This window comes from Monodelphis domestica, chromosome 2 (genome assembly GCF_027887165.1).
Source record: "Monodelphis domestica isolate mMonDom1 chromosome 2, mMonDom1.pri, whole genome shotgun sequence".
Classification (NCBI taxonomy): Eukaryota; Metazoa; Chordata; class Mammalia; order Didelphimorphia; family Didelphidae; genus Monodelphis; species Monodelphis domestica.
In genome coordinates this window covers 119,192,660-119,219,836 of record NC_077228.1, presented here as the reverse complement: position 1 = coordinate 119,219,836, position 27,177 = coordinate 119,192,660, and the positions used below count along the sequence as shown (strand labels likewise).

At 33.8% G+C, this 27,177-nt stretch overlaps 1 protein-coding gene across 2 annotated transcripts in view; it reads right to left on the bottom strand.

Annotated features, from left to right (window-relative positions):
• Positions 1-27,177, bottom strand: part of PPP2R5A (protein phosphatase 2 regulatory subunit B'alpha) — an 87,143-nt gene that overhangs the window by 13,811 nt on the left and 46,155 nt on the right. For both annotated transcript variants that reach the window (XM_001366765.5, XM_056815897.1), the window contains 7 exons: positions 20,921-21,117; positions 13,914-14,015; positions 8,556-8,648; positions 5,140-5,270; positions 2,290-2,349; positions 1,080-1,188; positions 289-342 (listed from right to left, as the gene is read on the bottom strand). In XM_001366765.5, the coding sequence (XP_001366802.2) occupies positions 289-342; positions 1,080-1,188; positions 2,290-2,349; positions 5,140-5,270; positions 8,556-8,648; positions 13,914-14,015; positions 20,921-21,117 (746 nt within the window). The remainder of the gene's footprint in view (positions 1-288; positions 343-1,079; positions 1,189-2,289; positions 2,350-5,139; positions 5,271-8,555; positions 8,649-13,913; positions 14,016-20,920; positions 21,118-27,177) is intronic.

Here is a 27,177-nt window from a genome sequence, read left to right as displayed (position 1 = left end):
TAAAAATGCAACATTTTAAAAGCTATTTAAAAGGAAATAACTATGATTTAGCAAGTCTTTTAAAACTCTTAATTTCATTAATTTCAAATATACTATATCATAATTACTTGATGAAGTCATCTAAAGTATCTTATTTTTAAACATCTACATTTTCATTATTCACACTAGCTGCTGGAAGGTTGATAACTTTACATACAATTTTCCAAAAAAGTAAGCATTACTACTATCATAGCACACTATTACTATAATGATGTTTATGGACCATATAAAAATAAATGAAACACTTACTGGTTCTGTTAGTGTTGTGTCTTTATCCAGGAACTGTACCACACAGTAGGCTAGCTACAATACAAGTAACATTTTTACTGAACATAAATATTTAATATTGTAGCAATGTTAGAACATGAATAAGTACAAATTATTATGTCTTGACAGATGTTACTTTATCTTGATATATGTAAACTTCTACTTAATTTCTTGATCATTGGAAATAGAAAATGTTTTGTAATATTTCCAAAGATTCATTGTGATTAATATATAAATATGTAACATATCATAGAGAAAATATTGAATTATTGTCTCTGACAATATGTAGAACAATTCTTACGATGAAAAAGCTTATCTACAAGACATTAAAATATGTTCCTTCTTGTGCCAATTTTGCAATTTTATAGGGCACTTAAATGAGACAGGTACTTTGGTTTTCATTGTGTTTCAACATACATATTTATCCAGTTTTCATAGAATTACAAAATGTTTTTAATTAGAGGAGACCTGAGAAACTAAGTTCAGGAAAGGTTAAAAAGTCTGTTCAAAAGTTATATACTGTCAGAGACCCTGACATAGACAGGTCTTGAATGCAAGTCCTTCCTCACTTTAAAGCTGGTTCTATTCACTAATGATTAAATTAAGCTGTATTATATCTTTTATTCTGTATGATAGTGTTTGTGTATTTGTACACTATGGGACAATCGACAAAACAAGCTAGCTAAATATACTTAACATTTTGCATTTCTCTGCTATCCACGTTGGACTACAAAGTATATTATTAATGTATTCAACTTTTTTTCTGTACCTACCTGAGCATGAAACAAAGACAATCCTTTAGCAGTATGCATAGGAATTAAAACCTTCATTAAAAACTGTTTATGTTCTGCTTTCAGAGGCAGGGCAAAACCGTTGATAATACTGAAAAATATAAGCAGTAAGTACAATTACTCTATCTTTATTTATCTCCTTCTCCTCCTCCTACTCTGTGCCCCTTCCTGGCTAATTTGGATATTTGTTTTGCTCAACTATCCATATTTGTAATGGCTTTTGTTTTTCCTTCCTTTAGTGGTGAGGGGTGAGGTAAATGAACAGAGATAATTTGGAACTGAAAATGAAACTGAATTATATAAACACATCCTGGTTCATTTCATTTAATATTAATTCACAAGTCTTTCCAGGTTTCTCTAAAAAGGCCTCCTCTCCTATCATCATTTCTTATAACCCAACAGTAAATATTCTATCACATTCGTAAACTACAACTTGTTCAGCTATTTTTCACTTGATGGGCACCCCTTCAGTTTCCAATTCTTTGCCATCACAAAAAGAGCTGTTATAATTATTTTTGTACATATTCATCTGTTTAACTTCTTTGACCACTGTATTTCTACCTGCAAAATACTTCCAAATATGACTAAAATCCCCTAAGAAGAGTTACAATAATTATGCAATGAAAATAGCATAAGACACTTAATCAAGCTAAACTTAAAGACTTTAGGCTTTCCCATGTTCCCATAAGAAAGATGAATTAAAATATATCTTTACTAGTAGTTGCAGAAAGAGAGAATTTATTTTGCTAGATTATGCAAATTCATTACAAGGATTTTTTTCCACTAATGGGTGAAGGGACAGAGAATAGGTGTTAACTTAAAAAAAATTAATTTTTTTAATCTTCATCAATATTCTCCAGAGTTCATTTTAATTTTTTTCTTCCCTCCCTCATATGCCCTCAACTCCAAATTAAATAAAAACATAAAAGAACAACCCTGGCAATTTAGAGGGCTCAGGCAGGAAAAATGGTACAACCCCCAAACCAGTATATCCACTCTGAAATAGATTTCTTACATGGTCTGACCTTTTGAGATGCTATAATTGAAAAACTACATTTTGTGCTTTGTTTTTAAAGATGAAACATTAAATTATTCCTCTAATCCAAGTCAAAATCATAATACATAATCATAATACATAATAATCATAATACAAAAAAAATTTAAGATCTATTAGCAAAATTTATCAACCTACCTTCCTAATATCTCAAGGAGTTCGGCAACACCATTAAAATGTTCTGTTTCATATATAAACCTGTATTTTTACATTAAAAAGGAACTGTTAGTCAAATAAATCAGCAAAGTCAAACTAAAAGAGAAGAGTAGGAGATAAAAAAATTCAACTTCTCACCAAATACAATCAATTAAAACAAATATATTTTGACTTAAGTGACATTATTTAAGATCAGTTGGGTGACCAATGTTCCTCTCACTATTTTTTTTTTTAAAAACCCTTACCTTCTGTCTTGCAGTCAATACTGTGTATTGGCTCCAAGGCAGAAGAGTGGTAAGGGCTAGGCAATGGGGGGTCAAGTGACTTGCCCAGGGTCACACAGCTGGGAAGTGTCTGAGGCCAGATTTTAACCTAGGACTTCCCATCTCTAGGCCTGGCTCTCAATCCACTGAGCTACCCAGCTGCCCCCTGTTCCTCTCACTATTAAAGAATATTCAAACTTAAATTCTTTTCAATCTTAAATGACTCTTGATTTGGTCAAGGTGCTAAATCACATCTACTTTTATTACAAATAACATTAAGAGAATCACATCAGCTTTAGAAGAACATTTTAAATGGAATATTCTATTTTGTTCAACAATAAAGAGGATCAATGGGTTTTTTTCAATTCAGTTTTCAAAACAGGTAAGACAAGAACCCACAACAATACTATATCAGTGCAATAAAGGCATTTTAAAGCCCTATTCATCTATCTCTCATATTACTCAGGTTCTACCCAGTTTTCCAAGTTTAGGAAGAAGTTCAATTCTACTAGCATTAATTTATTGAGCACCCTCACCGCTTGTAAGATATTGTAGATTCCCAAGAAGAGGTAGGCACTCAAAGTTAGAAAGTCTGTGAGCAGATATTCTACTTACAGTTTATTTTAGTAAAATAAATTACCCAACACCCATCTTCCACCTCTAAAGCAGTAACAATAGAATTTTTTTGATATATTTCTTTACCTACATTAGAAAAAACAGTTTGATTTTATGTGGCCATTTGTTTAAATTTCTAGCCTTAAATAAAACATTGATTACTTTAAAACAAAACTATACAGAATATATAAATTGCACCAAATTCTTCTATTTATACTTTTCTTCCATTTAACTGACCATTTTCAAAGGGGAAAGTTTCCATTACATAGCAAACTAGGTAATGTTGTTGATATTATTTTAATTTTTAAAATTATAGTAAAATAAGTTAGTGAATACTTTGTGGCTAAGAGTAATAATCCTAAAAACTTTCTATTGTGGGCCAGAAAAATATCTAGATTTTTTTTAGGTCTAGTCTCTCTGTCCAACAAGTTTTTATGTCTTAGTCACACCTTCTGCCTGGTGTCCACTTTCTGCCTTACCCCTTGTGTCTAGAAACCCCACCACCTGCAGTCTCCTCTTTCAGTCTTGAAACTTTATTTCCTAACACCAAAGGTAGGAGACCAAAGAAACCAAAGATTCTCTCTACAAATCTTGAATTGCACTGAAGAATGGAGTCAGAAAGCACCCAGGAGTTCAAAAGCATCATGGACTTCCTCTGGCCAAAGCCTGTAGCTCATCATAGAAGGGCTACTGTTAGAAGTAAGAGAGAGTAGAGCCTGAGAGGAAGGTCTGCAGGGGACAGATACAGAGGATGGAGGCAGGAAACAAACAGGGAAAAGATTCTGGAAGGTTAAAAAGAAGATTGAGCTGAAAAACTGAGAAGCAACGAGAGTCTCTTTGGGGGTTTGCTGACTGAAAGCATCTAGGAGGTTTTCTGGCAAGCTAGCTGGTAGATTACCTTTACCTGTCCATTGATGTTAAGACCTATGATTCCTGAGATGAAGATCCTTGAACTGAAGCTAGCCTGACTCAATATCCAGTCAAGTGCAGCTGTTAGTAAGTGAGATCTGAGTCCATCCAGACTTTGGATCTTTCCCTGGGCCCTGCCAAGCTTAGCACAGACCAGTACCTTATTATCTACTATGGGGGGTTTTAGTGCAGAATTAGCTATTGCAGGGACTGGGAATTTTAGATAATTGAAGTGAGGAGTAGTTTGGACCAACTCTGTGAAACTCTCCTTAAGGAGACATTTAGATCCTGGAGAGCAGAGAAAATTAGTATCAGGGTTACCCTAATCTCCATTTCAACCTTTCCCTATTTAATTAAAATATTTTTCCAGTTACTGAGTGGTCTGTATGTTGATCTGTTGGCTTTTACACCCACAGTTAACAACCTGATACTGGCCTATCACTATCCCCAAAACCATCCTCCCTAATATACTACTTAGAAGCTCACTGTATCCCTTCTTTGTCCTCAGACCAGTTCCATTTTGAAGGTTTTTAGACATGACCCTAGTGTTGAAAGGGAAAGTCAGTACTCTTCCCCCTGGCCTTCTATACTTCCTTTGCTGTCCTCAGTTAAGCCATTTTTTTTTCCATTAGTCACACAAATAAATGGACCTAGGGCTTTCTCCATCTGCCAGTGAGCTTAATTCTTCTGCAGAATCCCTTTATTTCTAGCAATGGACTTCAATGCCCCTTTACATAAATATTCCTTAGTCAAAAGGAAAAAATAAAAGACTAAGTTTAAGTATTTGGGGCAAGAATAGGGAATCCAAATATTTATCAGACTTTCTGAACAGCTGAAAGGTAAGTGTATATCTGGATAAATATTAATACTTTAGCAAATCTTAAATATGACTTAAACATTAACATCATATTACAAAGTAGTTTTCATTTTATTTAAAAATAATGTAGGAGCTATTATTTGTAGATGTCTTAATGCCCCCAAAATTAGTCTAAATGAAGCAAACACTGTGCAAAGAAAAGGATAAATTGTACATATAACTGCTTACCTGAGGAAAATGTTGTTAATCTGTTTTCTGATGAATGCTCTTAATCCAAGGAATTTCCCATAAATTCGATGCAGAACCGTCTTCAAGAAGTCACGCTCTCTGGGATCTTCACTATCAAAAAGCTCCAAGAGCTTTAAAAAAAATCTGAGAAATTACTTTTTTAAAAATAATCAAACTGAAAACTCATTTTACTTTTAATTCCTAAATCATATAACTTAAATTAAACCCTTTTTAAAAAACAAGGCTTGATTTCTATTCTTAACAACTAAAAAGTGAAGATCACATAAATGTTTAATAGTAAAGTTAATTCCCCTATATTCAAGAAAAAGTACTTCCCCAGATTCTTCATTAGCACTGACTTTTTTTGCCATCAACATAAAATCTTTCTATAAAATATGATTTTTCCGTATTCAATGCTAAGCAAACTTTTTAATATTTTTTGAAGATAAATTAAACACCATTTCTAGACCCCAATTAAGCTTTTATATTCAGTGACTAATAAAATTGTTTTAAAGTTTAAAGTATATTTACACTGAAACATTACGTTTGAGGAAGATTTATATATCTAAAGTTTTGTTTTGTTTTTTTAAAGGAAAGCATTAGGAGGCTCATCCTGAGAATTTCACTAGTATGGGAAATATGTCAGCATCTGTTCTGAATCTTGGGGAGGCCCTTGGAGGTACAGAGAATTCAGTATATGAAGCCAGAGATAAATGGTCAGCATATACCCCAGTCTTCCTTACTTTAAGGCTGTCTTTCTCTTTTGTCTCTAAAAGCTGTCAGAATTTTACTTGTTTTATAGAAAAGAGTCAAAATGGCTAAATTGAGGTCAAAGTAAGCATATTCAAACTCAAGTTCCTGATCTTAAATCTTATATTTAAGGGGCTAAGCCATGCTTACATTTCAACAAAAGGATCTATTATAATAGCTAAGGTAATAAATAAATTATTTGAAAACTGAGTATATTATTCCACTTACACTTTAAAAACAAGATAATCTCTTTGACCCCAATTATTCATTAAAAGATAAATAAGATTTTCAGACCATATATGGCAGACATGAGCTATGTAAACAAATCTCTTCAGATATTTACTTTTTTATACTCTTAATTTTTATCAAGTTTTAGGGCTTAAAATTTGCCACATTAATTTCAAAATATAGCTTGGGGTTTCCCAACCTATTCACTGAAACAGCCACCTTGTTGTAGAGAAATGAACTAATAAGAATACCTCACAAAAGGATGTCTTTGTAGAGAGATACCTGAATTTTACTGAAAGGTATTTGAAATGTGTTATAGACTTTAAAATAAAACAGAAATTTCTATACAATTTATTAAGTGCTTTTTAAATGGCTAACTTAATGCAGTTAGTTCAGTCAATAATTGAGTTCTTTTAAGCTGATGATGTTCCTTATCCATAACATTCATTGAATTAAAAAAAAAAAAGAAGTTGGGATAACTATTAGATAAAAATAAACACAAGAATTATGCAAACAACATTTAATCTCTAACACAATGGATACAGACTTCCAGTGATCATTTGGAAAGTACTGATCTGACCAAAAAGTATCTCCCCTAAAGGAAGCCACAAATTCCAGTATGAAAATCTACTCCTTTCTCTTAATTATCAAACCTCTCCTACTGTCCGGTAGATAAAATACAAATAGTCCCCAAAAGGGTGGCATAATGTGAGTGATTTTATTTAAAGCAAACATCTATAAGGGTCAAGAACTTATATAAGGGTTAGGAACTTTATGGGTCAGGATGTAGGAGTTGACAGGAAGGCATTAAAAAGGTCACCAAAAGATTAATTTCAATATATCCTTTATAGGATCTTTCAAAATTAAAACAATTAAATTAAAAAACAGGAAATCTAAAAAAACTTTCATAATTAAACAAAAGTACACAATCTCATTCTCATGTAAACATTTTAAATCTCTTTATGTGACTAATAGTTTCTAATATTGATTGACTCATCAGACTTGTCTAGCTTGCATTTACTCTAGTTCTTTAGAAAACCAGACTCAAAACTAAAATTTTTGATGCTAGCTTTATACTGGTAAATGAATGTTACCGAGTATTATTTAGTTACCTTGTAGAGACTTGAGAATCATAGACCTAGAATGGAAAGGAAACTAAGAGATCATTTGGTCCAACTCCCTCAAGAAGTAAGATAGAAAGAAGGGAAGTGATTTGTCCATTATCACACAGGTTGTAAGTAGGTGAGTTGGTATTTGAATCCAGGTCCTCACACAGGTTCTAAGAAAAAGAACTAGGATTTGAACCTAGGTCCTCTGAGACTCTGTATCATGATGGATCCTAGGCTTTGTGGGAGTTTAGAAATATAAATGGGCCCTGAAGGTAGAGACCAGACACTGCAGAAAGAAAAGGTCTAAGTCAGTGGTTCTCAACCTTTCTAATGCCGTGACCCCGCAATACAGTTCCTCATGTTGCAGTGACCCCAAACCAAAAAATTATTTTGGTGGCTACTTCAAAACTGTAATTTTGCTACAGTTATGATTCGGAATGTAAATACCTGATATGCATTATGTATTCTCATTGCTACAAATTGAGAGGTTGAGAACCACTGGTCTAAGTGAAGAGGAGAAAGCATTTGCTATATAAAGGAAAAGAAAGGAATGAGAGAAGGGAGAAAGAAGTAGAAGAGAGATAAAGGGAAAAAGTGGGAGAGAAAAGAAACAGGAGAAGAGAAGGATGAAGGTAAAAGCAATAGCAGAAGTAGGTGGGGCTGACCATAAAATGCATTTAAGTAACATTAAGGTTTAATGCATGAAGTAGTAACTTTAACATTTTCATTCAGCTGGGATCCCATCCTGTCCACATAATAGAGCAAAGATGCTTATTTCTGTCTTTTTATACTCTCTTGATTTCTGCTACTTCTGTTTTGGGGGAAAGGAGTACTTTCCAACATGCTGGCTTAGGAAGTAAAACTAATCTCTAGCTAACACAGCCTACAATTGTTTTTGAAATTGGAAAGGACATGTGACTCCTACAAAACCTCAGTACTGAATTATGTGAACTTAAGTTAATTCAACTCATTTTACAAGAAGTTCACCCTTTGCTTTAGGTCCTATATTCCCAGAAACTGTTTTATATCTGTCCTGAAGATAGAAGATGTCAGAACACACATCTAAAAAATGGATGTACTCTAATAGTTTGTAAGAATAACAAATGCTACACCAAACTGAGAAGCCATTATCAAAGAAAGCCTTTGAGAAACTAAGCTGAACTTCCTGGATGGGAATGGGGTAGGGGGCAGAAAAAGTGAAAATGTTCAAGCGTATATGTAAGCATAGGTTGAATGAAGTCAATAATATAGTACATATTTACACTTGCATTTAATAAAACAATATTAATTTATGATTATCAGATAATTTAAAATATAAAAGTTTCTTACCTGCTGAACAAATTTCTGGTCAATATATCGCTTTGCAATACTTGGCTGGAAATCAGGACTCTCCAAAAATCTTAAGAAGAACTCATATACCAACTATGATAGAAATGTAAAGGACATGTAAAGAAATTGTTCACAACTCCATCAAGATTCTACTTAATAGTAGATATGAATGCACACAAATAGCCTGGGGTAGATGTTAGAAAACAGACTAAATATTTAAAGACTTTAGATAAGGGAACTGAGGCTGCCAGCAAGGACATACCAGGAAGCAATTAGAACCAGCAGCAGGTATGAATGGAACCTGAAGGTCATCTAGGTCATTAGTCTCCTTGAGATGTGATCACAAATCACTTAAAGTGATATGCTTACTGAGGTTGAAGTTATAGGTCCACTCACTCTCTTTACCTACAACCCCCACAGTTGTCATAGGTAACGGAATCTGCTCAGACCAAACAGAAAGTTTATGGGGCTGGTAAACCATAATGAGTACTTCTCAAAAATGCTATGAAGTGGTCAACTAGGAGTCCTATTGGGCCTACTCCAAAAGATTCTACCCAAAAGATTGCAGAAAGATAAACTACATGTATCTTTTGAAAATCTGTAATCTAGTTCACTAATCACAGTATCTAAATTGTAGGGCTTTTATAAATATATAGTCCCTATAAAAATTTTTTTTAAAAAAGCAAAAATTTTAATTAAGCATTTTATTAATATTGGCGAGGTTTTGCCTATGAACTTTATCTCCAGGAGAAGTAAAACAGAATTGTTTAAATTTCTTAAAAATTTTAAAAGTCCAATATTTAAAAAAAAAATAACTCATTAAAGGATAGTAAATACCAGGCCCTGAGGATACAACTACAAAGATAGTTATTGCCTTCAAGGGGCTTATATTCTTATGGAGGAGATACAGAAGTACATGTTAAAAGATAAGTGAATTCAGGATTTATACAAAGTTAATTCACATTGAGTAGAAGGAGAATCATGAATAACTTGGGGAATCAGGAAAGACCTTTTGAAGAAGATGGCACTCCAGTGGAGTCCTGGAGGAATCTTGGAATTCCAAGAAGTGGAAGGAGAATATTCAAGGCATTGGGGGTGAGGGTGGTATGTAGACAACCTGTGTAAATGCACAAATGTGGGGAAATAATGGCTGATTAGATATATGAGAGGCAGGAAAGTGAAGGCAATGAAGAATAATCAACCTTTTTTAGGGATCTTGCCTTGAAGAGGAGAGGTACAGCTTGAGAAGATAATAGGATCAAATGAAGATCAAGGGGATGCTTTAGCATATTTGCAAGGCAGAAAGGAAGAAGCCAATAGAGAAAGTAAAACTTTGAAAATTAGGAAGACCTAGGATGATCAAAGAAAGAAGCAAGCTACCAGAGGAAATAAGGATGTAATTTTAAGTAGAGAGAGGGGCTGGCACTGGTAAAAAGGGCCACTTCAATGTCTAAGACTAAAGTAGAAGCTTCTGGAAAATGATGTTGAAGTAATGTGAGACATGGAATCAGGTAGGAAAGGAAGTTCGCCACAACTGGATTCTTTTTCTTCCCCAGTTAGAGCACAAAGCAATGTCCCTAGCTAAGGAAGAGGAGAAACAACTATTGCGAAAAGAAAAGAAGATAACATTTTGAGCAAGTGCTTTAGAGAATAAAATATAGCAATTGTCAGTAAAAGGAATGAAATACTGCAAGGAAGTCTCAGGTGAGACTAGATAACAAATATTCAGTGGACCCATATGGCACAGTTATGTGGCCTTTATGTGATGCTAAATGCTGATGGAGCAAGAGGAGTAGAAAGATGAAAAGGGAACCTCCTAGGACTAGGAATTAAAAAGAGATAAATATCAATAGGGACACTTGGATAAGGGATTCAGGGAATAAAAATAGTGTAAAGTTGAATCAAAAGTTGGTCTTTATTAATGAGCCCAGCAAATATTTTATTGTGCTGAATTTTTACTCACTCCTTTCCATGAACTTTTAAAATGACCCCCAACAGGAAAACTATATAAAAAGTATATTGAATAAATGAAAATGAAATCTAATTCATTTAAGTGGCAACTTTATATCATGAAATCCCTTGCACACTAAATATAAAGAACATGCAATTTAATTATTATTAATAATAACTGATGTTATAATAATATGCTATGAGGTTTACAAAGTAATGGCCATTATCTTATTTGATTTTCACTATAATCCTGTTGGATATGTTTAATATTCTCTCCCTCCCCCATTAATCAATTCCAACTCTTTGGGGTCTTCCTGGCAAAGGTACTAGAGTGGTTTGCCATTTCCTTCTCCAGTTCATTTTACAGCTAAAAAAGCTGAGGCAAACAGGGTGTTTTGTGATTTACCCAAGGTCACACATCTAGTAAGTGACTAAGGCTGAATTTGAATAAAGTTCTCCTGCCATAGGGTAAACACTCTTTCCATTGTACCTCCTACCTGTGGGATAATACCTATCATACTTAACTTCCTTCAACTGGCACAGAGAAATTAAGTGACAATCTTTTTTTGACCAATTCCCTAGAGTTCTTTTCCTTACAAAAAATAACATCTTCTAGCATGAAATTTCAGAAACATTTATTTATAGATCTTTAGACATTATTATAAACTAAATCAAATGAGCATTTAAACTCATCCAGTCTCATCATATCCATTACTCTGACATTTCCAACAATCTGACTTTCTTTATTCCTAGGATCTATACCCAATTTATCTGAATATAAACAACAAATATCCATTAGTCCAACTTTTCAAATAAAAGTAGTGAGGAAATATTTGTATTTTCACTGAAGAGAAATATCATGTAAACAATTAAGATAATTGATTATTTTTAAAGTGAGAACGTAAAGAAACTACTGAAACTTAAGGACTAGGGAATATGGAGAGACTTAAAACTTTAAGTAGGATTAATTTTTTTTTTCAAGTAGAGCCTTTTAGGTATGCTTCCCCCTCCATCCCAATATACCTGATTACTTCCCCTGGGAAAGTAGGACCAAAACAAGTAGAGAGAGTGAGGAATGAGTTGACTATATTAAGATAATATATTCATCTATGGGGGTCAGGAATGTGATAATCTCAATATACTAGATATACTCTGTCAGATCAAATGTGAAATACTGAATTCAGTTTGAGATGCCATATTTTGAAGAAGACATTGACAAAGTTGAGACTATGTCCAGAGAAGGTAATGAGGATGGTGAAGGACCTTGAGTTCAGACCATATGACAACTAGTTGAGGCAAAAGAAGTTGTTTAGTCTAAAGAAGAGAAGACCCAGAGGCAGTTAGGTGGCTCAGTGGATTGAGAGCCAGGTCTAGAGATAGGTGGTCCTGGGTTCAAATTTGGTTTCAGACATTTCCTAGCTGTGTGACCCTGGGCAAGTCACTTAACCAACCCCACTGCTTAGACCTTACCACACTTATGACTTGGAACCAATACACAGTATTAGTATTAATTCTAAGACAGAAGACAAGGGTTTTTGCTGTTTTTTTTTTCCCCATTACTTCAAAGAGTGGAGGAAGGAAGTACTCACTTTGGGTGGCTGGGCAGAGGGGCAAGGCATGCAAAAAATGTCCTTAGGCACTGGGAAGACAGGGAATGCGGAAGCTCCCTGAGTGCCCACTCTGCACCTGTGCCACACCTTTGCCAACATTGTCCTACACTATCTCCTCTCTCTCATTTGTGCCTTTTAATTTCCTTCTTTTCTATATATATATTTTTAAATAAGCTTTTGTTCTGAAGTCTTTTTCTAAACAAACATAAAAGAAAATCCTAGAGTTGGAAAGGATTTTGACAAAGATCATCTCTTTCAATTTTCCCATTTGATGGGAGAAACAAAGGCTCAACTTAGAAAGGTTAAATGTCTTGTTTAGCTAATGACAAAGCTAGTGTCTTGACTCCTAGTCTAATATCCTTAATTTAAATCATCATTAATTTCTACTAAAAATGAGGGAAAATTACTTTAAAAAGAGTTCTGCCAAATAAGGATCTAATTAAATGTAAGAGTTTTGATTAAATAGATAAGCATCATCTTAAATGATCATATTCAGTGTCCGTATGCAAATAGACGCTAGTTTAAGAGTAGCAAATAAAAATTAAGTAGACCCATTTTTCTTAAAGTTTGCCTCAATCCGTATAATTGTTGAGTCCAGGATCAAAGAAATTTGAATGGGGTGGTAATGGTGGTGGTGGTGGTGGTAGTGGTGGTAAGTATGCTTCTTCTGTCTTTTTAAGTAGAACTGAAAATGGCAATTTATTTGACAATGTTATAGATTGTGTTTGGTTTTTGACATCTCAAAACTCTAATTGCTGTCCTAATTGAAACTGAAATGTAATTCAGAGGTAACAAGTCCCAGCTATTTTGTTTATACAATTCAATTTCAGTTCAATGTAAAAAAGCAAAACAAAATTTATAAACTAGATATTTGAATTTCAGGTTGAGTTGAGCTTTGCACAAAGCTCATAATTTCCTAATTTAAAAGCTATATTAATTTAATGAGCACCTATTGCAAATATCTTGAGAACCAAACAATTCTAAAAGATAAAATGGAATTGCTTGATGTATCATAGAACCTAAAGGAAGAATCAACTAAGACATAAAGAGGGACTACCCTTTCTATTTCAGGTCTGTTGAAAATACTTAGTCCTTAAGGCATTGCCAAGCTGTGCTCCTACTGGAAGATGATACATTGAATAATAAAAATAAAAAATCCTAAAAATCTATATTGGATATATTATTTTGTGACTGTTAATATCTTAAGCCAATGTGTGTAGAAATATTTTTACCTAGCTGTATAATTCTTATGATCAGATTGCTGTGTCAAAATTGTCAAAATTTGTAATTTAGTCTTTACTAAAATTGACATATTGTAAGGGTGCTTGTTACTAACTCATTTTTTGCACATCTAAGATTCCTCTGTATTTTTTAAAAAATTAATTCTTTTAATGGTCAAGATCCTTAATGTTCACAAAGTCCTTAACTTTAAACATTTCCTTTTTATTTATTTATTTATTTTTATTATATATAGGAATATAACTTATTATATTCCTATAAAGACAAACCAAGGTATGTCTTACAAGCTCACTAAAGGGGAAAAGAATAACATTCCAGGGATAGGGAGAAGGTACAGAAGGGAGGAAATATAAAGTGTGCCTGTGGACACTTTAAGAAACAGATTTCTCAATGCTTTTAATTATCCCATCAGAGAGAAAATATAAAATGGGTAAACTTTTAAAATGTATTATTTTTACGAGTTTAATAATCAGAATTTAAAAGATACAGCAGCAAGCAGAGGAGAATATCTTCAATTTGAATAATCCATAAATAGTCAACACACAATTCTATTTCATACCTGTATGTGAGGCCATGAAGCCTCAAGGGTTGGTTCATCTTCTTCAGGATCAAAGTCTGGATTATCACTTGGAGGAAGGGTCCTGAAGATATTGACACTGATCTATGAACAAAAACACATTTATAGACTTAAATTCTTTGTTAGATAAGGAAAGTATGACAATAAAAAAGGACTATTTTTTAAAGATTACTTTTTGATAACTCAGAAATTGAGGTGGTTCAGTGGATAGAGTCCTAGACTTAAAATCAGGAAGAACCAAGTTCAAACTGAACCTCAAACAATTATTAACTATGTGCCCCTGGGCAAGTCATTTAACATCTGTCTATCTTCCCATTCCTAAAATGGGGATAAAAAAAGTACCTACTACCCCTACCCAGCCCCCAGGGTTGTTTTAAAAAACAAAGGAGATAATAGTTCTAAAGTATTTTGCAAATCTTAAAGGTATAGCCAGAGATTTAAAGAAAAAAAAAACTTTCTTGAAAATGAAGACATTTTGCTTTCTTTCCTCACTTCTAAATCTTGTATATCTCTTTAACTTCCTCAGATCCCCAGAGCAAAAGAGATTTGGTCTTAGGTTCCCCTTTCTATTCCCTGAATTACTTATTTCTTTTGTTTTCCTGCAAAAGATAATGTGAACCTGAAAAGTCAACAAGCATTTATTAAGCACTTGCTAAAACATGGGTATAATTCTTCAATATTCTCCTACCTCTCAAATATTTGGCAAACTTTCTGCACTGGACAGTATCATTCTTCATTTGTGTAGATGTCTAATTCCTATTTCTTTGAGGGTCAAAACACTGGCTGTTTCCTCTGTCTCTCCTGCACCTAGTATAGGAGGCACTTAATTTGTTCAATTGAATTCAACCTTTTTTCAACATAGTAATCTGCCCCTCAGGAAAATTTATTTTCTATCTCACCTCTACATTTACAAACCACTTAAGGAAACAGTATTTGGAGATAGCAAACTAAACATTACCCGCCCACAAAATTGTCTTATACGCTATCTTAACAGGCTAATTAAGTTACATAGCTACAACCCCCAAATATAGACAAAGGCCACTAAACATTTGAATGGGGTCAAGATTTAAGGTCAAGGCATGGATGCCAATTTCACTAAGATTTCAATTGGATCATAAATAAAGCAACATGTCCCTGAGTCTCTTACTATCAGTGAGGCAGAACTCAGTAAGAGACAGCAATAACCTTGTTCAGACTCATGACCCCAATGACCTCCTTTTAGTTATTCCTCATAAGAAAAGGAACATAGAGGGCTCTCATTTGTACCTCATGTGGTAGACATTTGGAGAGAGGACATCTGTCAATAAATCACCACAAGGTTTATCAACTTTGTCACTTCTAATTTTTAACATGTAGTACCTTAAATTTTTTAAAGCTGTAAAACACTTAGAACAGTAAGATGTTATGTCACATATACTAATCAATAAATTATAGAATATACATTTTCTTTTAATCAATGTCATGAGGATTTACCTTCTACTGTTCTCTAAATTAAGGTTAATGCCATGCCTTGAAATAAAATAACAATCAAATATTTTTCAGTCAGAAGCTGAACATTTTATCACAATTTAAGAACTCAGTTTTTTAGTATTAAGGAATACCAAATAAATAAGAAAGTAGCAAGAGTCCTTCATCTTGTTTATAATATTCATACACAAATAACATATTTATAGATTACTCTCATGATCAAATATTAAAAAAAACAACCCTGTTTGACTTAAAATCCTTCATAATCTGGTCCCTTTTTACCATTCCAGTCTTCTACTTTATTCCTCTGAAAGGCATGTGGTCTCTTAATTGTTCCTTGTTCATCAAACCCAATACATCATTTCTCAAACTTCATGCATTTTCATTGGCTTGTTCATTCTCATGCTTAGAATTCTCTCCTTCCTGATTTCAGCCTCCAGACTTTCCTGGTTTCCTTCAAATCTAAACTGAAGACCCATTTTCTGCAATAAGTCTTTCCTGATACCCCTTAATGCTAGTGCCTTCACTTTAAGATTATCTCCAATTTACCCATGACGTGTCTTGTTTGTACATAGATGTTTACATATTCTTCCCCCTTCCCCCATTTGGATTATAAGCTCCTTGAGGGAAGGAACTGTTTTTGCCATTCTTTGTATTGCTAGCAATTACTTGGCACAGTGCCTGGCACAGCAGGTGCTGAACAACTGCTTAATTTATCTTGGCAGAATAGAGTGAGTTGGAAACAACCATTCTAACCTAAAAATTCAATTTAATATTGAAACTATTCAAAAGCAAAGACTGAATTTCACCTGAACTAAGACAGTGAATGTCACTTTTTAACTGTGTCTTCTATCCTAAAAGTCAACAACTTTGTTCATGGAGAATATAGCTGTCTTTTTAAAAACTATGGAGGTTTTAAAATCAAGAAATATTTTGAGTCACTAAAGACAAGGAGAAAAATTTCATTTTCTTCACTAGAAAATCAAATATAAATGTAGGCAAAAGACATATTAGAGATCACAAGATTAGACCAGAAAGATACTTCATAGATCTATCCAGTTTTAATAAGCTAACATTTATAAAATGGCTACAATGTGCCAAGCATTATACTAAGTGCTTTACAAATGTCTCATTTGATCCTCACATCTGAGAAGTAGGTGTCATTATTAACCCCATTTTACAGATGAGGAAACTGAAGCAGACAATAATTAAGTGAGTTGCCCAGTTTGAACTCAATTTTTTGATCCCAGGTCCACTGCTCTAAGTACTACACCATCTATTTTACACTTAAGGAAATGAGTCTCAGAGAAGAAATAAAGTAACTTGCCCTTGATTACAGTAGTAAATAGCACAGTCTAGATTCAAACCTAAGTACTCTGAAGCAAAAGTCAACAGGTACAGGGACACCACTTTGCCTTAAATCAGAGGATCTTAACTTGAGATCCACGGACCATTTCCCTCCCCGAAAGGTAGTCTATCAACCTGGTGTGAAAAGATTACATCTTGATTTTCACTAGCCTCTAACTAAAATTTAACACTTTCTCAAATTATTAATATAAGCAATAAGCCATTTTTCTAAGAAAAGGTCCACAGAATTCGCTAGACTAACAATATGCTTGCTGTCATGTAAATTGTCCTCATTCTGTTTTACTTCACTCTTCTTTTATTCTGTATCAGTTCATATGAGTCTTCCCAGGTTTCTCTGAAAACATCTCCTTCATAATTGCTTATAGTACAATAATATCCCATAACATTTGTGTCATAATTTGTTCAGCTCTTTCCCAATTGATGAGCACCAAGATAGGAGAGGTTTTGAAGATCAATACAACAGTCCAAGTCTCCCATTTTTATGACTGAAATTGTCTAAGTGGTCTTTGGGCCTCTGATCTCTCATTATTCATCTCCTTGACATTTTAATCATTATACATAGAACTGATGAAGCAATTGCTCTGACCAAAATTCTTCAATGGCCCTTTATTGGATAGCAAACTATGTACACATGTGCTTAGCCTGGTATTCAAGGCCCTCTAAAATCTGTGGCACCTTACATATCCAACTCTCTCCCATCGTTGCTCCTCAAGCCAAACTATACTAATACTCCATGCACCAAAATTTCCTAAAGTCTTCCCTTTTTGTACATTTGGTCAGACCATTCCATATGTCTGGAATGCCCTATTCTACCACTCATCTTCACCTGTTGAAATCATATCCATCTTTCAAAATCTATCTTAGATGCCATCTCTTTTATGATTAACTAGAGCAAAAAGAGTCTTTGATTTAAGGAACTGACAGCACTTGCATTCCAGCAATAAACAATAGAGGTTAGCATCTAGTTAGCAAGATTAGTCAAAAAGGAATAAACTTTCTTCTTTACCTTGCCCACCCCATTTCTTACCCCCAGTATCTCAGTTAATTCCTCCCTGATTAACTTTTCCCTTCCTCAGTAGTCTTGGTTATGCAGATGAGCTACTGTATGAGGATTCTGTATTCTCTTTCAAATTGGTCTTAAATTGATTTGAGAGACTATACTATTCTTTTTATCCATATCACCAAAAATCCCAGCCAGGCTCCTCATTTTCCTCCCTCTGCCCTACCCAAACACCAGATGGTTACCTGGTTCTTCTCACAACCGATTATTCCACCCTAGAATTGCTGGGAGAAATAATTGGAGAGTTCTTGCCCTCCACTAGATTCCCCTTTATGAGTAGTCTTTTCTCATTAACTGTAAAGCTTCTTGTGGGGAAAGGCCATTTTGTCTTCCTGTTTCTATGTTCACCAGTGCTTAGAACAGTTGTTGGTATATAATAAATATTTTATCTGCCTATCTATCTTTCTACCTCCTTTTTCTGGGCATAACCATTGTGAATGAAAGCTAGTCCTAATTATTTCTATCAGAAATTATCTTTCCCACCTCAGTTTCTCACACTTTACTCATAGTTTTAAAAAACATTTATGTTCATTTTGTAGTCTATTTAATGCCTGTACTGTTAACACCACCCCCCCCCCCATTAGGATGTGCTGAAGGACATTGACATTTGATTTAACATTTAGCCTAGTATTTTCTAATCATTTATCTCAAAGAAGGTTTATTACACCATTTCACTTTCAACCACAAAAGGAGGGGAGGAGCCTGAACTAAGTCAGAAGGCAGAAGAGGCATCATCACAGAAGAATAATTTAGATTTTAATTTATTTGCATTCATTTGCTGCATAATATTTTTATTTGAATTTGGGATAAAAAGACACACTTATACTTTACTGGTAATTAATAATCAAAACTAAATAAGATGCTCAATAACAACCAAAGTAAAATCTTGTTTTTTTAAATTTTACTCATTTAACAAAGCAGGCCGTGATTCAATTTATATATTTGACATTTTTAATTGAATCTATTGGTGCTATTTAGAGGGTATTTACCTATTGATATTATTTGGTATGAACAACTTCAGAGAAGTACAGTCTTGGAGGTGGAAGGGGAGTTAGAAGCCATGTAATCTAACCCTTGCCTGAACAAAAATTCCCTTCTACATATATATATATATATATATATATATATATATATATATATATATATATATATATATATATATATATATATATATATATATATATATATATATATATAAACACACCCAACTAGTCATCTAGACTTTGCATGAAGACCAAAAGACAAGAGGATGGAACTATCTTAAGAAACAGTCATTTCTGGTGTGAGTAGCTCGAATTGTTTGGAAGCTCTTCTGTATAATCTAATATTGCCCTTGAAGATAAGGGACAAAAATCGAATACTTTTCTCAAGAGATAGCCATTCAAATACTTGAATAAAACTATCATCCTGACTCTCACTTTTTCCCCTCTCAATTTCCCATGCACTTTTCTTCCTTAGCCTGAACATCTCCAATTTCTTCAATGATCTTCATGGAGAATGAACATGACCACCAGGAAAACTTTCTAAATAGAGCTTTAAATAGGCACCACTTTAATCTGGGCATATTAACTTCAGCATCTAGTGTATAAAAGTAATAAAATTATTTCTTCACAAAATCCAAAGCTTATCGAAGTTTTTATGTCTCGGTAATGTTTCTTTCCTTCCTCTTCTGGGCTTGAATTGTCAAATGGAAGAGCTGGACTAGACAGAACCTATAACTTTTAAGTACTGTGAGACTCCATTATGCCATTTCTCTAGTCAGATCTCTAATTTAATTGTTCTTAGGGATGTAGCAGCCTGGAGGCCCTAAGAGAGTAAGCAACTTGCCCATGGCTACTTCCCTCAGATGTGTCAGGAGGCTGGACAGTTATAGGCTTAACTGAAACAATGTAAGGCCACTCTACTCAGCTCAGATGTGTGGGAGGCAGGCTGAACCCAGGTCCTTTGTTTTGTTTTCGATTTTTTAAATTCCAAGGACATGCAGGCCTTCATCCATTATAACCATTATTTATACTTTCTATTTGTTATTTTTGTCCTTTTTTTTACCTCCCCCTTCAATGTCTTAAGATCAAGTGTTATTCAATCTTTGTCACTACAATTCATTTCAACAAATATTTGGTAAAAATATGTTATTTGCAAAGATTCTTTGAACAGAGAGACCAAAAGAAATCAGAATCTGGAATCAGGATATTTACATTCTACAGGTGGGATGAAGAAGACATAACTTAGACCAGAATATGAGTGAAAACCAAGTATATAAAAAGTTATATGAAGTAATTTCAAAAGAGAAAGCATCAATAAATAAAGGGAATAAGAAAGCTGTTCTAAAGAAGGTAACAGCTGAGCAGTGTTTTTAAAGAAGTCAGGAATTCAACAAAGTATAGGTGAGGAGGAAAAAGCATCTTGACACAAAGGCATGAAGGGATGAAATGGAGAACAAATAGAAGGCTAGACTGAATGGAATATGAGAATATGTGAAGGAAAACATATAGTAAACTTGATAAGTGTTTAGTAAATTGAGCATTGAGGACAGAAAGTCTTTTTTAAAAACTTTTTGCCTAAGCATCTTTAAATTGTTCCTGGCCACAGTTTCAGCTAAATTCCAAGTGATGAAAAGAAAATCTCATATTTTAGAAATAAAATATGAATTAAATACTTCTTTTATTTCAAAAATAGAAGTTAAATCTACCAGACGAAGTTAACCTTAACTAACATCAATTGCTTTAAAAAAATTTTTGTTTTAAAATTCTGAATTTATACACAAGTAAAATAAGAATTTCCATATATACAAAAGAAAAAAGAGGACTGTAGATTTAACCATGACTATTATGTACAATTTGCTTTTCTTAATTGTTCAAATGAATTCAATATGTAACGTTCAAAGTTGTCCTACTTGACACTGATTCTTTCTGGTCTTCTTTCTGTTTTCTTCTGTAGTCAGCTTCCAAGATGACTATTTGGATATATAAAATCTGGGATATTTGCTTTATAAAAAAGGCAACTTTAATACTTTGTACAATTGTGTGTGTGTGTGTGTGTGTGTGTGTAATTTAATCAAGGGTAAACCTTAAGAAACAGAAGTCTAGGAACTTACCATTTTCACTATATCAGAATACGTTGATTCAACAAGCACACCACGATTTGTTGAAACATACTCAATCAGTTCATTCAGTGTTGCCCTTTTAATTTCTTTGCTTTTCAAGTCTGCAACAGAGTCCATGAAATCAAATAGTACGCAACACTGCTCCAGCTTCTGACAGAAAAGCTCATGTTTTTCATTTGAAGAGGAATCTATAAACAAAAATACAGGAAAATAAACATTATTCAAAAGTTGACAAAATACTTAAAGCAAATTACTTATTCAGGCAAATTCTCATACAAAATTGATATTTGTATCAAAAAGGAAATATAGCAAGAAACATTTTTTAGGGGCAACTCAGTGGACAGGACTAAAGATCTGACCTCAGACATTTCCTACTTGTGTGATCCTGGGCAAAACACTTAACTCCAATTACCATTCTTCTGCCTTGGAAAGTTGATACTTAGTATTGATTCCAAGACAGAAGATAAGAGTTTTTAAAAGAAGAGAAAAGAAAAATGAAAAGTATTTAGAAGTGTGGAAAGGAAGGCCTAGGTCCAAAACCACATTTCAAGTAGAGTATATAAATGAACATTTGTCACCACAACAAAATGTATCAAAACAAATGATAGTATGATTATAAGTGTAAACCAAACTGTTTCTAATATATCAATAAAAATGGGATGTTGATTTTAAATTTTACATCTAATAGTACTTCAGTGACATCTTATAATAACTTATAATACTTCAAACAATCAGCTTAGTGACTGATTTTTAAGTTTTTTCAAGGGATCTGTTTATTTAATTAATGGATGACTCCAGAGTACAAGTAAACCAGTTAGATTATTCAGAACCTAGTAATGTAAAGCAAAGAAATTTCCTAGTAATGCATGAAAAGAATTAAGTTAGCAAAACAGGTCTGTCCTTTTCTTAAATAGCCCCCAAATTTAAAAACTATTATTTAACTTTTTATTCTTATGATTTATTTATAAGTTGAAGGTAAGGGGCCATATCTTGTACTTGGAATTATCAATTATTTAAATTGAAAATAATGCTGGAAATACTCCAATTCAACTCTTTCACTTTATAGATGCAGAAAATGAGGCCCAGAGGAAGGAATAGCATGTCCTCAAAGTTACAAGCCTGTTGAAGCAAAACTAGACTCAGAATCTGGATCTTCTCACACTCTACCACAGTAGTAGTAACAACCTCTACCATACCTCAAGTATCCTTTCTTGTATCACCTCCAGCTAAAGCATTCTTCAACAGGAATCCATTTAATCAAATCCCCCAAAAGTAGCTATTTAGCTTCTACTTTTTAATAACCCAAATGGGTGAGAAGTTTTTTTCTTTATATCAAATCTAACTTTGTATCTCTCAAATTCCAACTCTCAAATTTACTTCCATCCTACCTGATAGCCTTTCAAATAGTTGAATACAGCCATAATGGTCCCTTCTCTATATGTCTCCTCTTTTTCAGGCTAAGCATCTCTGCTTCCCTCAGTGGATCGTTGGATAGGGCTGCAATTCCCTCCCCAACCTTGCTGCCCTCCACTAGATGCACTCCAATTTATCTAGGCCCTCCTAAAACATGGTACCTAGAACTTCAGTATAACGTGGTACTGACCAAGTCAGGGTATAATGGGACTATCCCCGCCTTCATTCTAGCTATTAGGAAGCCTCTCCTCTCTTAATGAAGACAAAGATGGCATTACTTTTTTAGCTGCTGTGTCACACTGATGACTCATATTGAGCTTGTAGTCCATTAAAATCTAAATATATTTTCCCCATGAATGGTTGCCTAGCAACATTCTCACATTCTGTATTTGAGTCCAAAAAACAATCGCAATAAAAAATTTCACATTTCTCCCTTTTAAAATTTCATCTTATTGGTTTTAGTTAATTACTCTAGAATATACAGGTCTTTTGGGATCCTAGTTCTATCATTCAATGTATTAGCTATTCCTTAAAGCTTCCTATCTTTGGATTTCTTATCCTATCTATAATTTCATCCAATTGATACAAAATATTGAACAGAACACATTCTATAAAGAGAACTCAATTAATTTAGAATTAATCATCCCTTTGGACCTGGTCTTTCAATTAGTTCTGAACCCACTTGACTTTAGTATCATCCAGCCTACATCTCTCCATTTTGTTCACAAGGGTAGAAAGGCAGACTTTGTTAAATATTTTGTCTGGAATAAACTCCTTTCCTTTCCTATCTTGCCTGTTAAAAACATTCCCTCCCTTCTCTCAGGGTCTAATACAGGTACCACATTCTCTATGAAGTCTTTTTAATTCATCTACTGTGTCACCCTGAAGTGATCTTTCCCCTCTTCTCTAATTTCTCATAGAATTCTGTTTCCTATTTATATTTTTATTATCTTTTCTGTGTTTTATTTCTCTTACTATTAACTTCTTTAGAATAGGTACTATATCTTCATCTTTCTATTCCCAACACTTAACACCAGAACATTGCACATAATGAATGGTTTAAAAATAACTATTACAAATTGGGATATTTGTGGAAGCTGGGGTAGAGTCTAAGAAGGAGAGCAAAAGCCATATTTTTGAGTCTCAGGGCAGAGTCTCCTGGGTAGATTCCTCGCTTGAGCCTCTGGGGTCAGTTTCTTTATTCAGGGGCTCCTTATGCATAGCCTTTTCATCCTTCCTTTTATATTCCAACATTCAGGTTCCCTTAAAGGGTCCAAATTCTTTTTTACAATTTCTCCTATACTATAGTAGAAATTAAGTGTCACAGAGATGTTATCTCCATTATCCATGTCTAGTTTCCTTCTCCTGAGAAATAAATCATATTATAATGAAATTACATGCCATCATCATTGGCTTTAGGCTGAAATGGAAGTTTCCAAACTATAATATTGTTATTACTGTAACTTGAAACCATAGGGTGAAGGGATACTTTGCAGTCACCTCTGAAAGGATGCCATCTCCTGTGCTACCAAAATTCAGCACCTTTTCTTAAGTCCCATTTTGTAAGTTGAACAAATATTTATTAAATACAAAAAAATATTAAAGCTGTACTGCAAGCCACTGAGGGAAAGTAAGAGAAGGGGTCCCTATTCTTGAGGAACTTATAAGTATACGTGAATAGCATGTACCCAATTATTAGTCTTAACTAAGTACAGTAGGAGTCTATAAGGTGATACCATTTCTGATTGAAACAATGAAAGCTTCACAATAGTAGAATTTGAGCAGGACTTTAGAAAACTTTGGAACTTCTTAATTTCTTTTTCCTGAATTTGTGATCTATGATTTTGGTTCATTCACTACTGATATGAGGAGTGTTGGCATGATTGTTTACGTGCTCCAAGTAGGCCTAGAATCAGAATCTATGAAGTTATTGTCATCCCTCTCCTACACCAGACTTGACTATTATTGGGGGGGAGGGGAGCAATTATAGCATTACAAAATGTTAATGCTAAAAGGGGTTTTGAAAAATAAAATTTTATTTGAGCCGAATTATTTTACAGAAAAGGAAACTGAGACCCAAGGACATATAGCAGGTTAATGTTTTTCTATAAAACATTCTAACAGGAGAAAAGCATGGGCAGAATATAAAGCATGAGTAATGTTCAGGGGATAATAAGTGGAATAATCTGGCTAGATCAAAAGGTTTATATGGGAAGAAAGATAGTGGGAAATCAGATTTGTGGAGGGCCTTAAGGCCTGGCTAAATAAGGAGTTTGAACTTCAGTCTATCAGTAATGAGGACAATGAAGATTTCTGAATAGGTAAATAACATGACAAAATTGGTGTTTTAGGAAGATAGTCATTTAGAATTCAACAGATATACAAAATGGATTGGACTATAGGAAAAAAGACCTCTGAGGAAATTACTGCAATTATCCAGGTATACTAATATAAGAGCCTAAACTAGGATAGTGGCAGGGATAATGAATGGAAAGATGCACACACATGCATTTAGACAATAATCAAAAGGCATTTGCCACTAATTAAATATCAGGATATTAACAAGGAAAACCAAAAGTCAAAGAGAACTCCATGGTTTCAAAGTGAGGTATTTGGGAGAATAGTGTCAGTATTCCTCAATAGAAACAAGGAGCTCAGTAATATTAAGGCAGTTTAGGAAAGAGGGTGATGAGGTCAGTTTTAGACACTATCTCAAGGTGACAGCAGGACAACTCATTGGAAATGGCTAGCAGATAGTTGGAAATCTAAAAATGACCTTTAGATTGGGATGAGGAATTTGAAATAAAGAATTAGGAATTTAAGAGAAGGGACAGTGGCTGAAATCATTGAGGATAAAGTAAAGAGAAGACTAAAGCTGAAACTTAGGCAATGTTGATAATCAGAGCGAGGAAACAAGAAAGAAAATGAATGATCAGAGAAAGGAAGAACAGATACTTTGTCACAGAAATCAAGGAATGAGTTTCAAAGATGGAGGTAGTCAATAGTGATAATTATCATAGAGAAGTCAAGGAGAAATAGAACTGAAAAAAAAGGCATTGCATGGGGTGATCAGAGTGTCACTGAAAAATTTTAAGAATAAAATTTCAGGAGGAAAGAGTCAAAACACAAAGGAACTAGACAAAACACATAGGAACTAGTTGTCAACTATTGGTAGTTGGGAATACTTATTTGAGGTTCAAGACGTGAATAAAAGACAGTATGGACATAATACTACATATAAGGATCTAGATACAGGTCTACCATTACAAAGAGATTATACTTTTCTAGGTCTGGATAAAGAATCAGAGCACAAACAATTTTCCCTAATTATACATAAATTGTTTCATTATAAAACATCACCATAGGATTCTTTTAAATGGTAAAAAGAATAAGGAAAAAAACTTGTACAAAAATATTCACAGCCACACTCTTTGTGGTGGTAAAAAAATTGGAAAATGAAGGGTTATCCCTCAATTAGGGAATGGCCAAACAAATTGTGGTATATGATGGTAATGGAATACTATTATACTGTAAGGATTGATGATCTGGAAGATTTCTACATGAACTGGGGAACCTCAATGAACCAATGCAGAGTGAAATGAGCAGAACCAGGAGAACATTATACACAGAAAGTAAAACATTGTGGAACAATCCAATGTAATGGACTTTGCTGCTAGTAACAATGCAACAAGCCAAGACACTCCTCAAGGACTTATGGGAAAGAATGCTAACCACATTTGAGAGAAAGAACTATGGGAGTAGAAATGCAAAGGAAAAACATTACATCACTTATCATAAGTATATAAGGGTATATAATTTGGAGCTTAGGCTTTAAAAGATTGCTCTAGAGCAAAAACTGAATAATATGGAAATAGGTATCAAGTGATAACATTTGTGCAACCCAGTGGCATTGCTTGTTGGCTCTGGCAGGGGAGAGGAAAATGGGGAGGGAAAGAAAATGAATCATGTAAACAGAGAAAATATTTAAAAATTAAAATTAAAAAAAATTTTAATGTCAATTATATGTGATGATAATGTTACAGTGGTAGTTTCTATTTTTTAATAGATTTTTATTGCTATTTTTTAATTGTCACATTTTCCTTTGTATTCCTTTTTTCTCTCTAACAAAATAATTTTTTTAACAAAGGAAAAAATTGGTGGGCAGCTGGTAGCTCAGTGGATTGAGAGCCAGGCCTAGAGAGGAGGTCCTAGGTTCAAATCTGGTCTCAGACACTCCCCAGCTGTGTGACCCTGGCCAAGTTACTTAACTCCCATTGCCTAGCCCTTACTACTCTTCTGTCTTGGAACCAATACACAGCATTGATTCCAAGATGAAAGGTAAGGGTTTAAAAAAAAAAAGGAAAAAATTCAGCAGAATCAATTAACACATTTTTAAAAAATCTGTCATCATTTGTGTATCCCACCTCTGCAAAAGGGTGGAGTGGTGTTTCTTCTCTTCTCTTTTCTTTGAGGCCAAGTTTGATCTTATAATTTCATAAGATTCAGTTTTGACTGTTTTGCATTTCTACATCTATATCTATATCTATATCCATATATATACACATGGTCAATATGTATTGTCTTCTAGGTTCTACTTACTATTCTATTCATTAGTTTTAAGTCTCTGCTTAGCTTTCAGTATTCATCATGTTTATTATTGGTTATAGCTCAGTAATATTGTCCTAGACTACTATTCATTTAACCATTCCCCAAATGACAAGCATCTACTTTGTTTTTGGTTCTTTGCTCCTACAAAAGTTCTGCTATAAATAATGTGGCATACAAAGAACCTCTCCTTTTAGTCAATAACTTCCTTAGGATATAGGCCTAGAAAT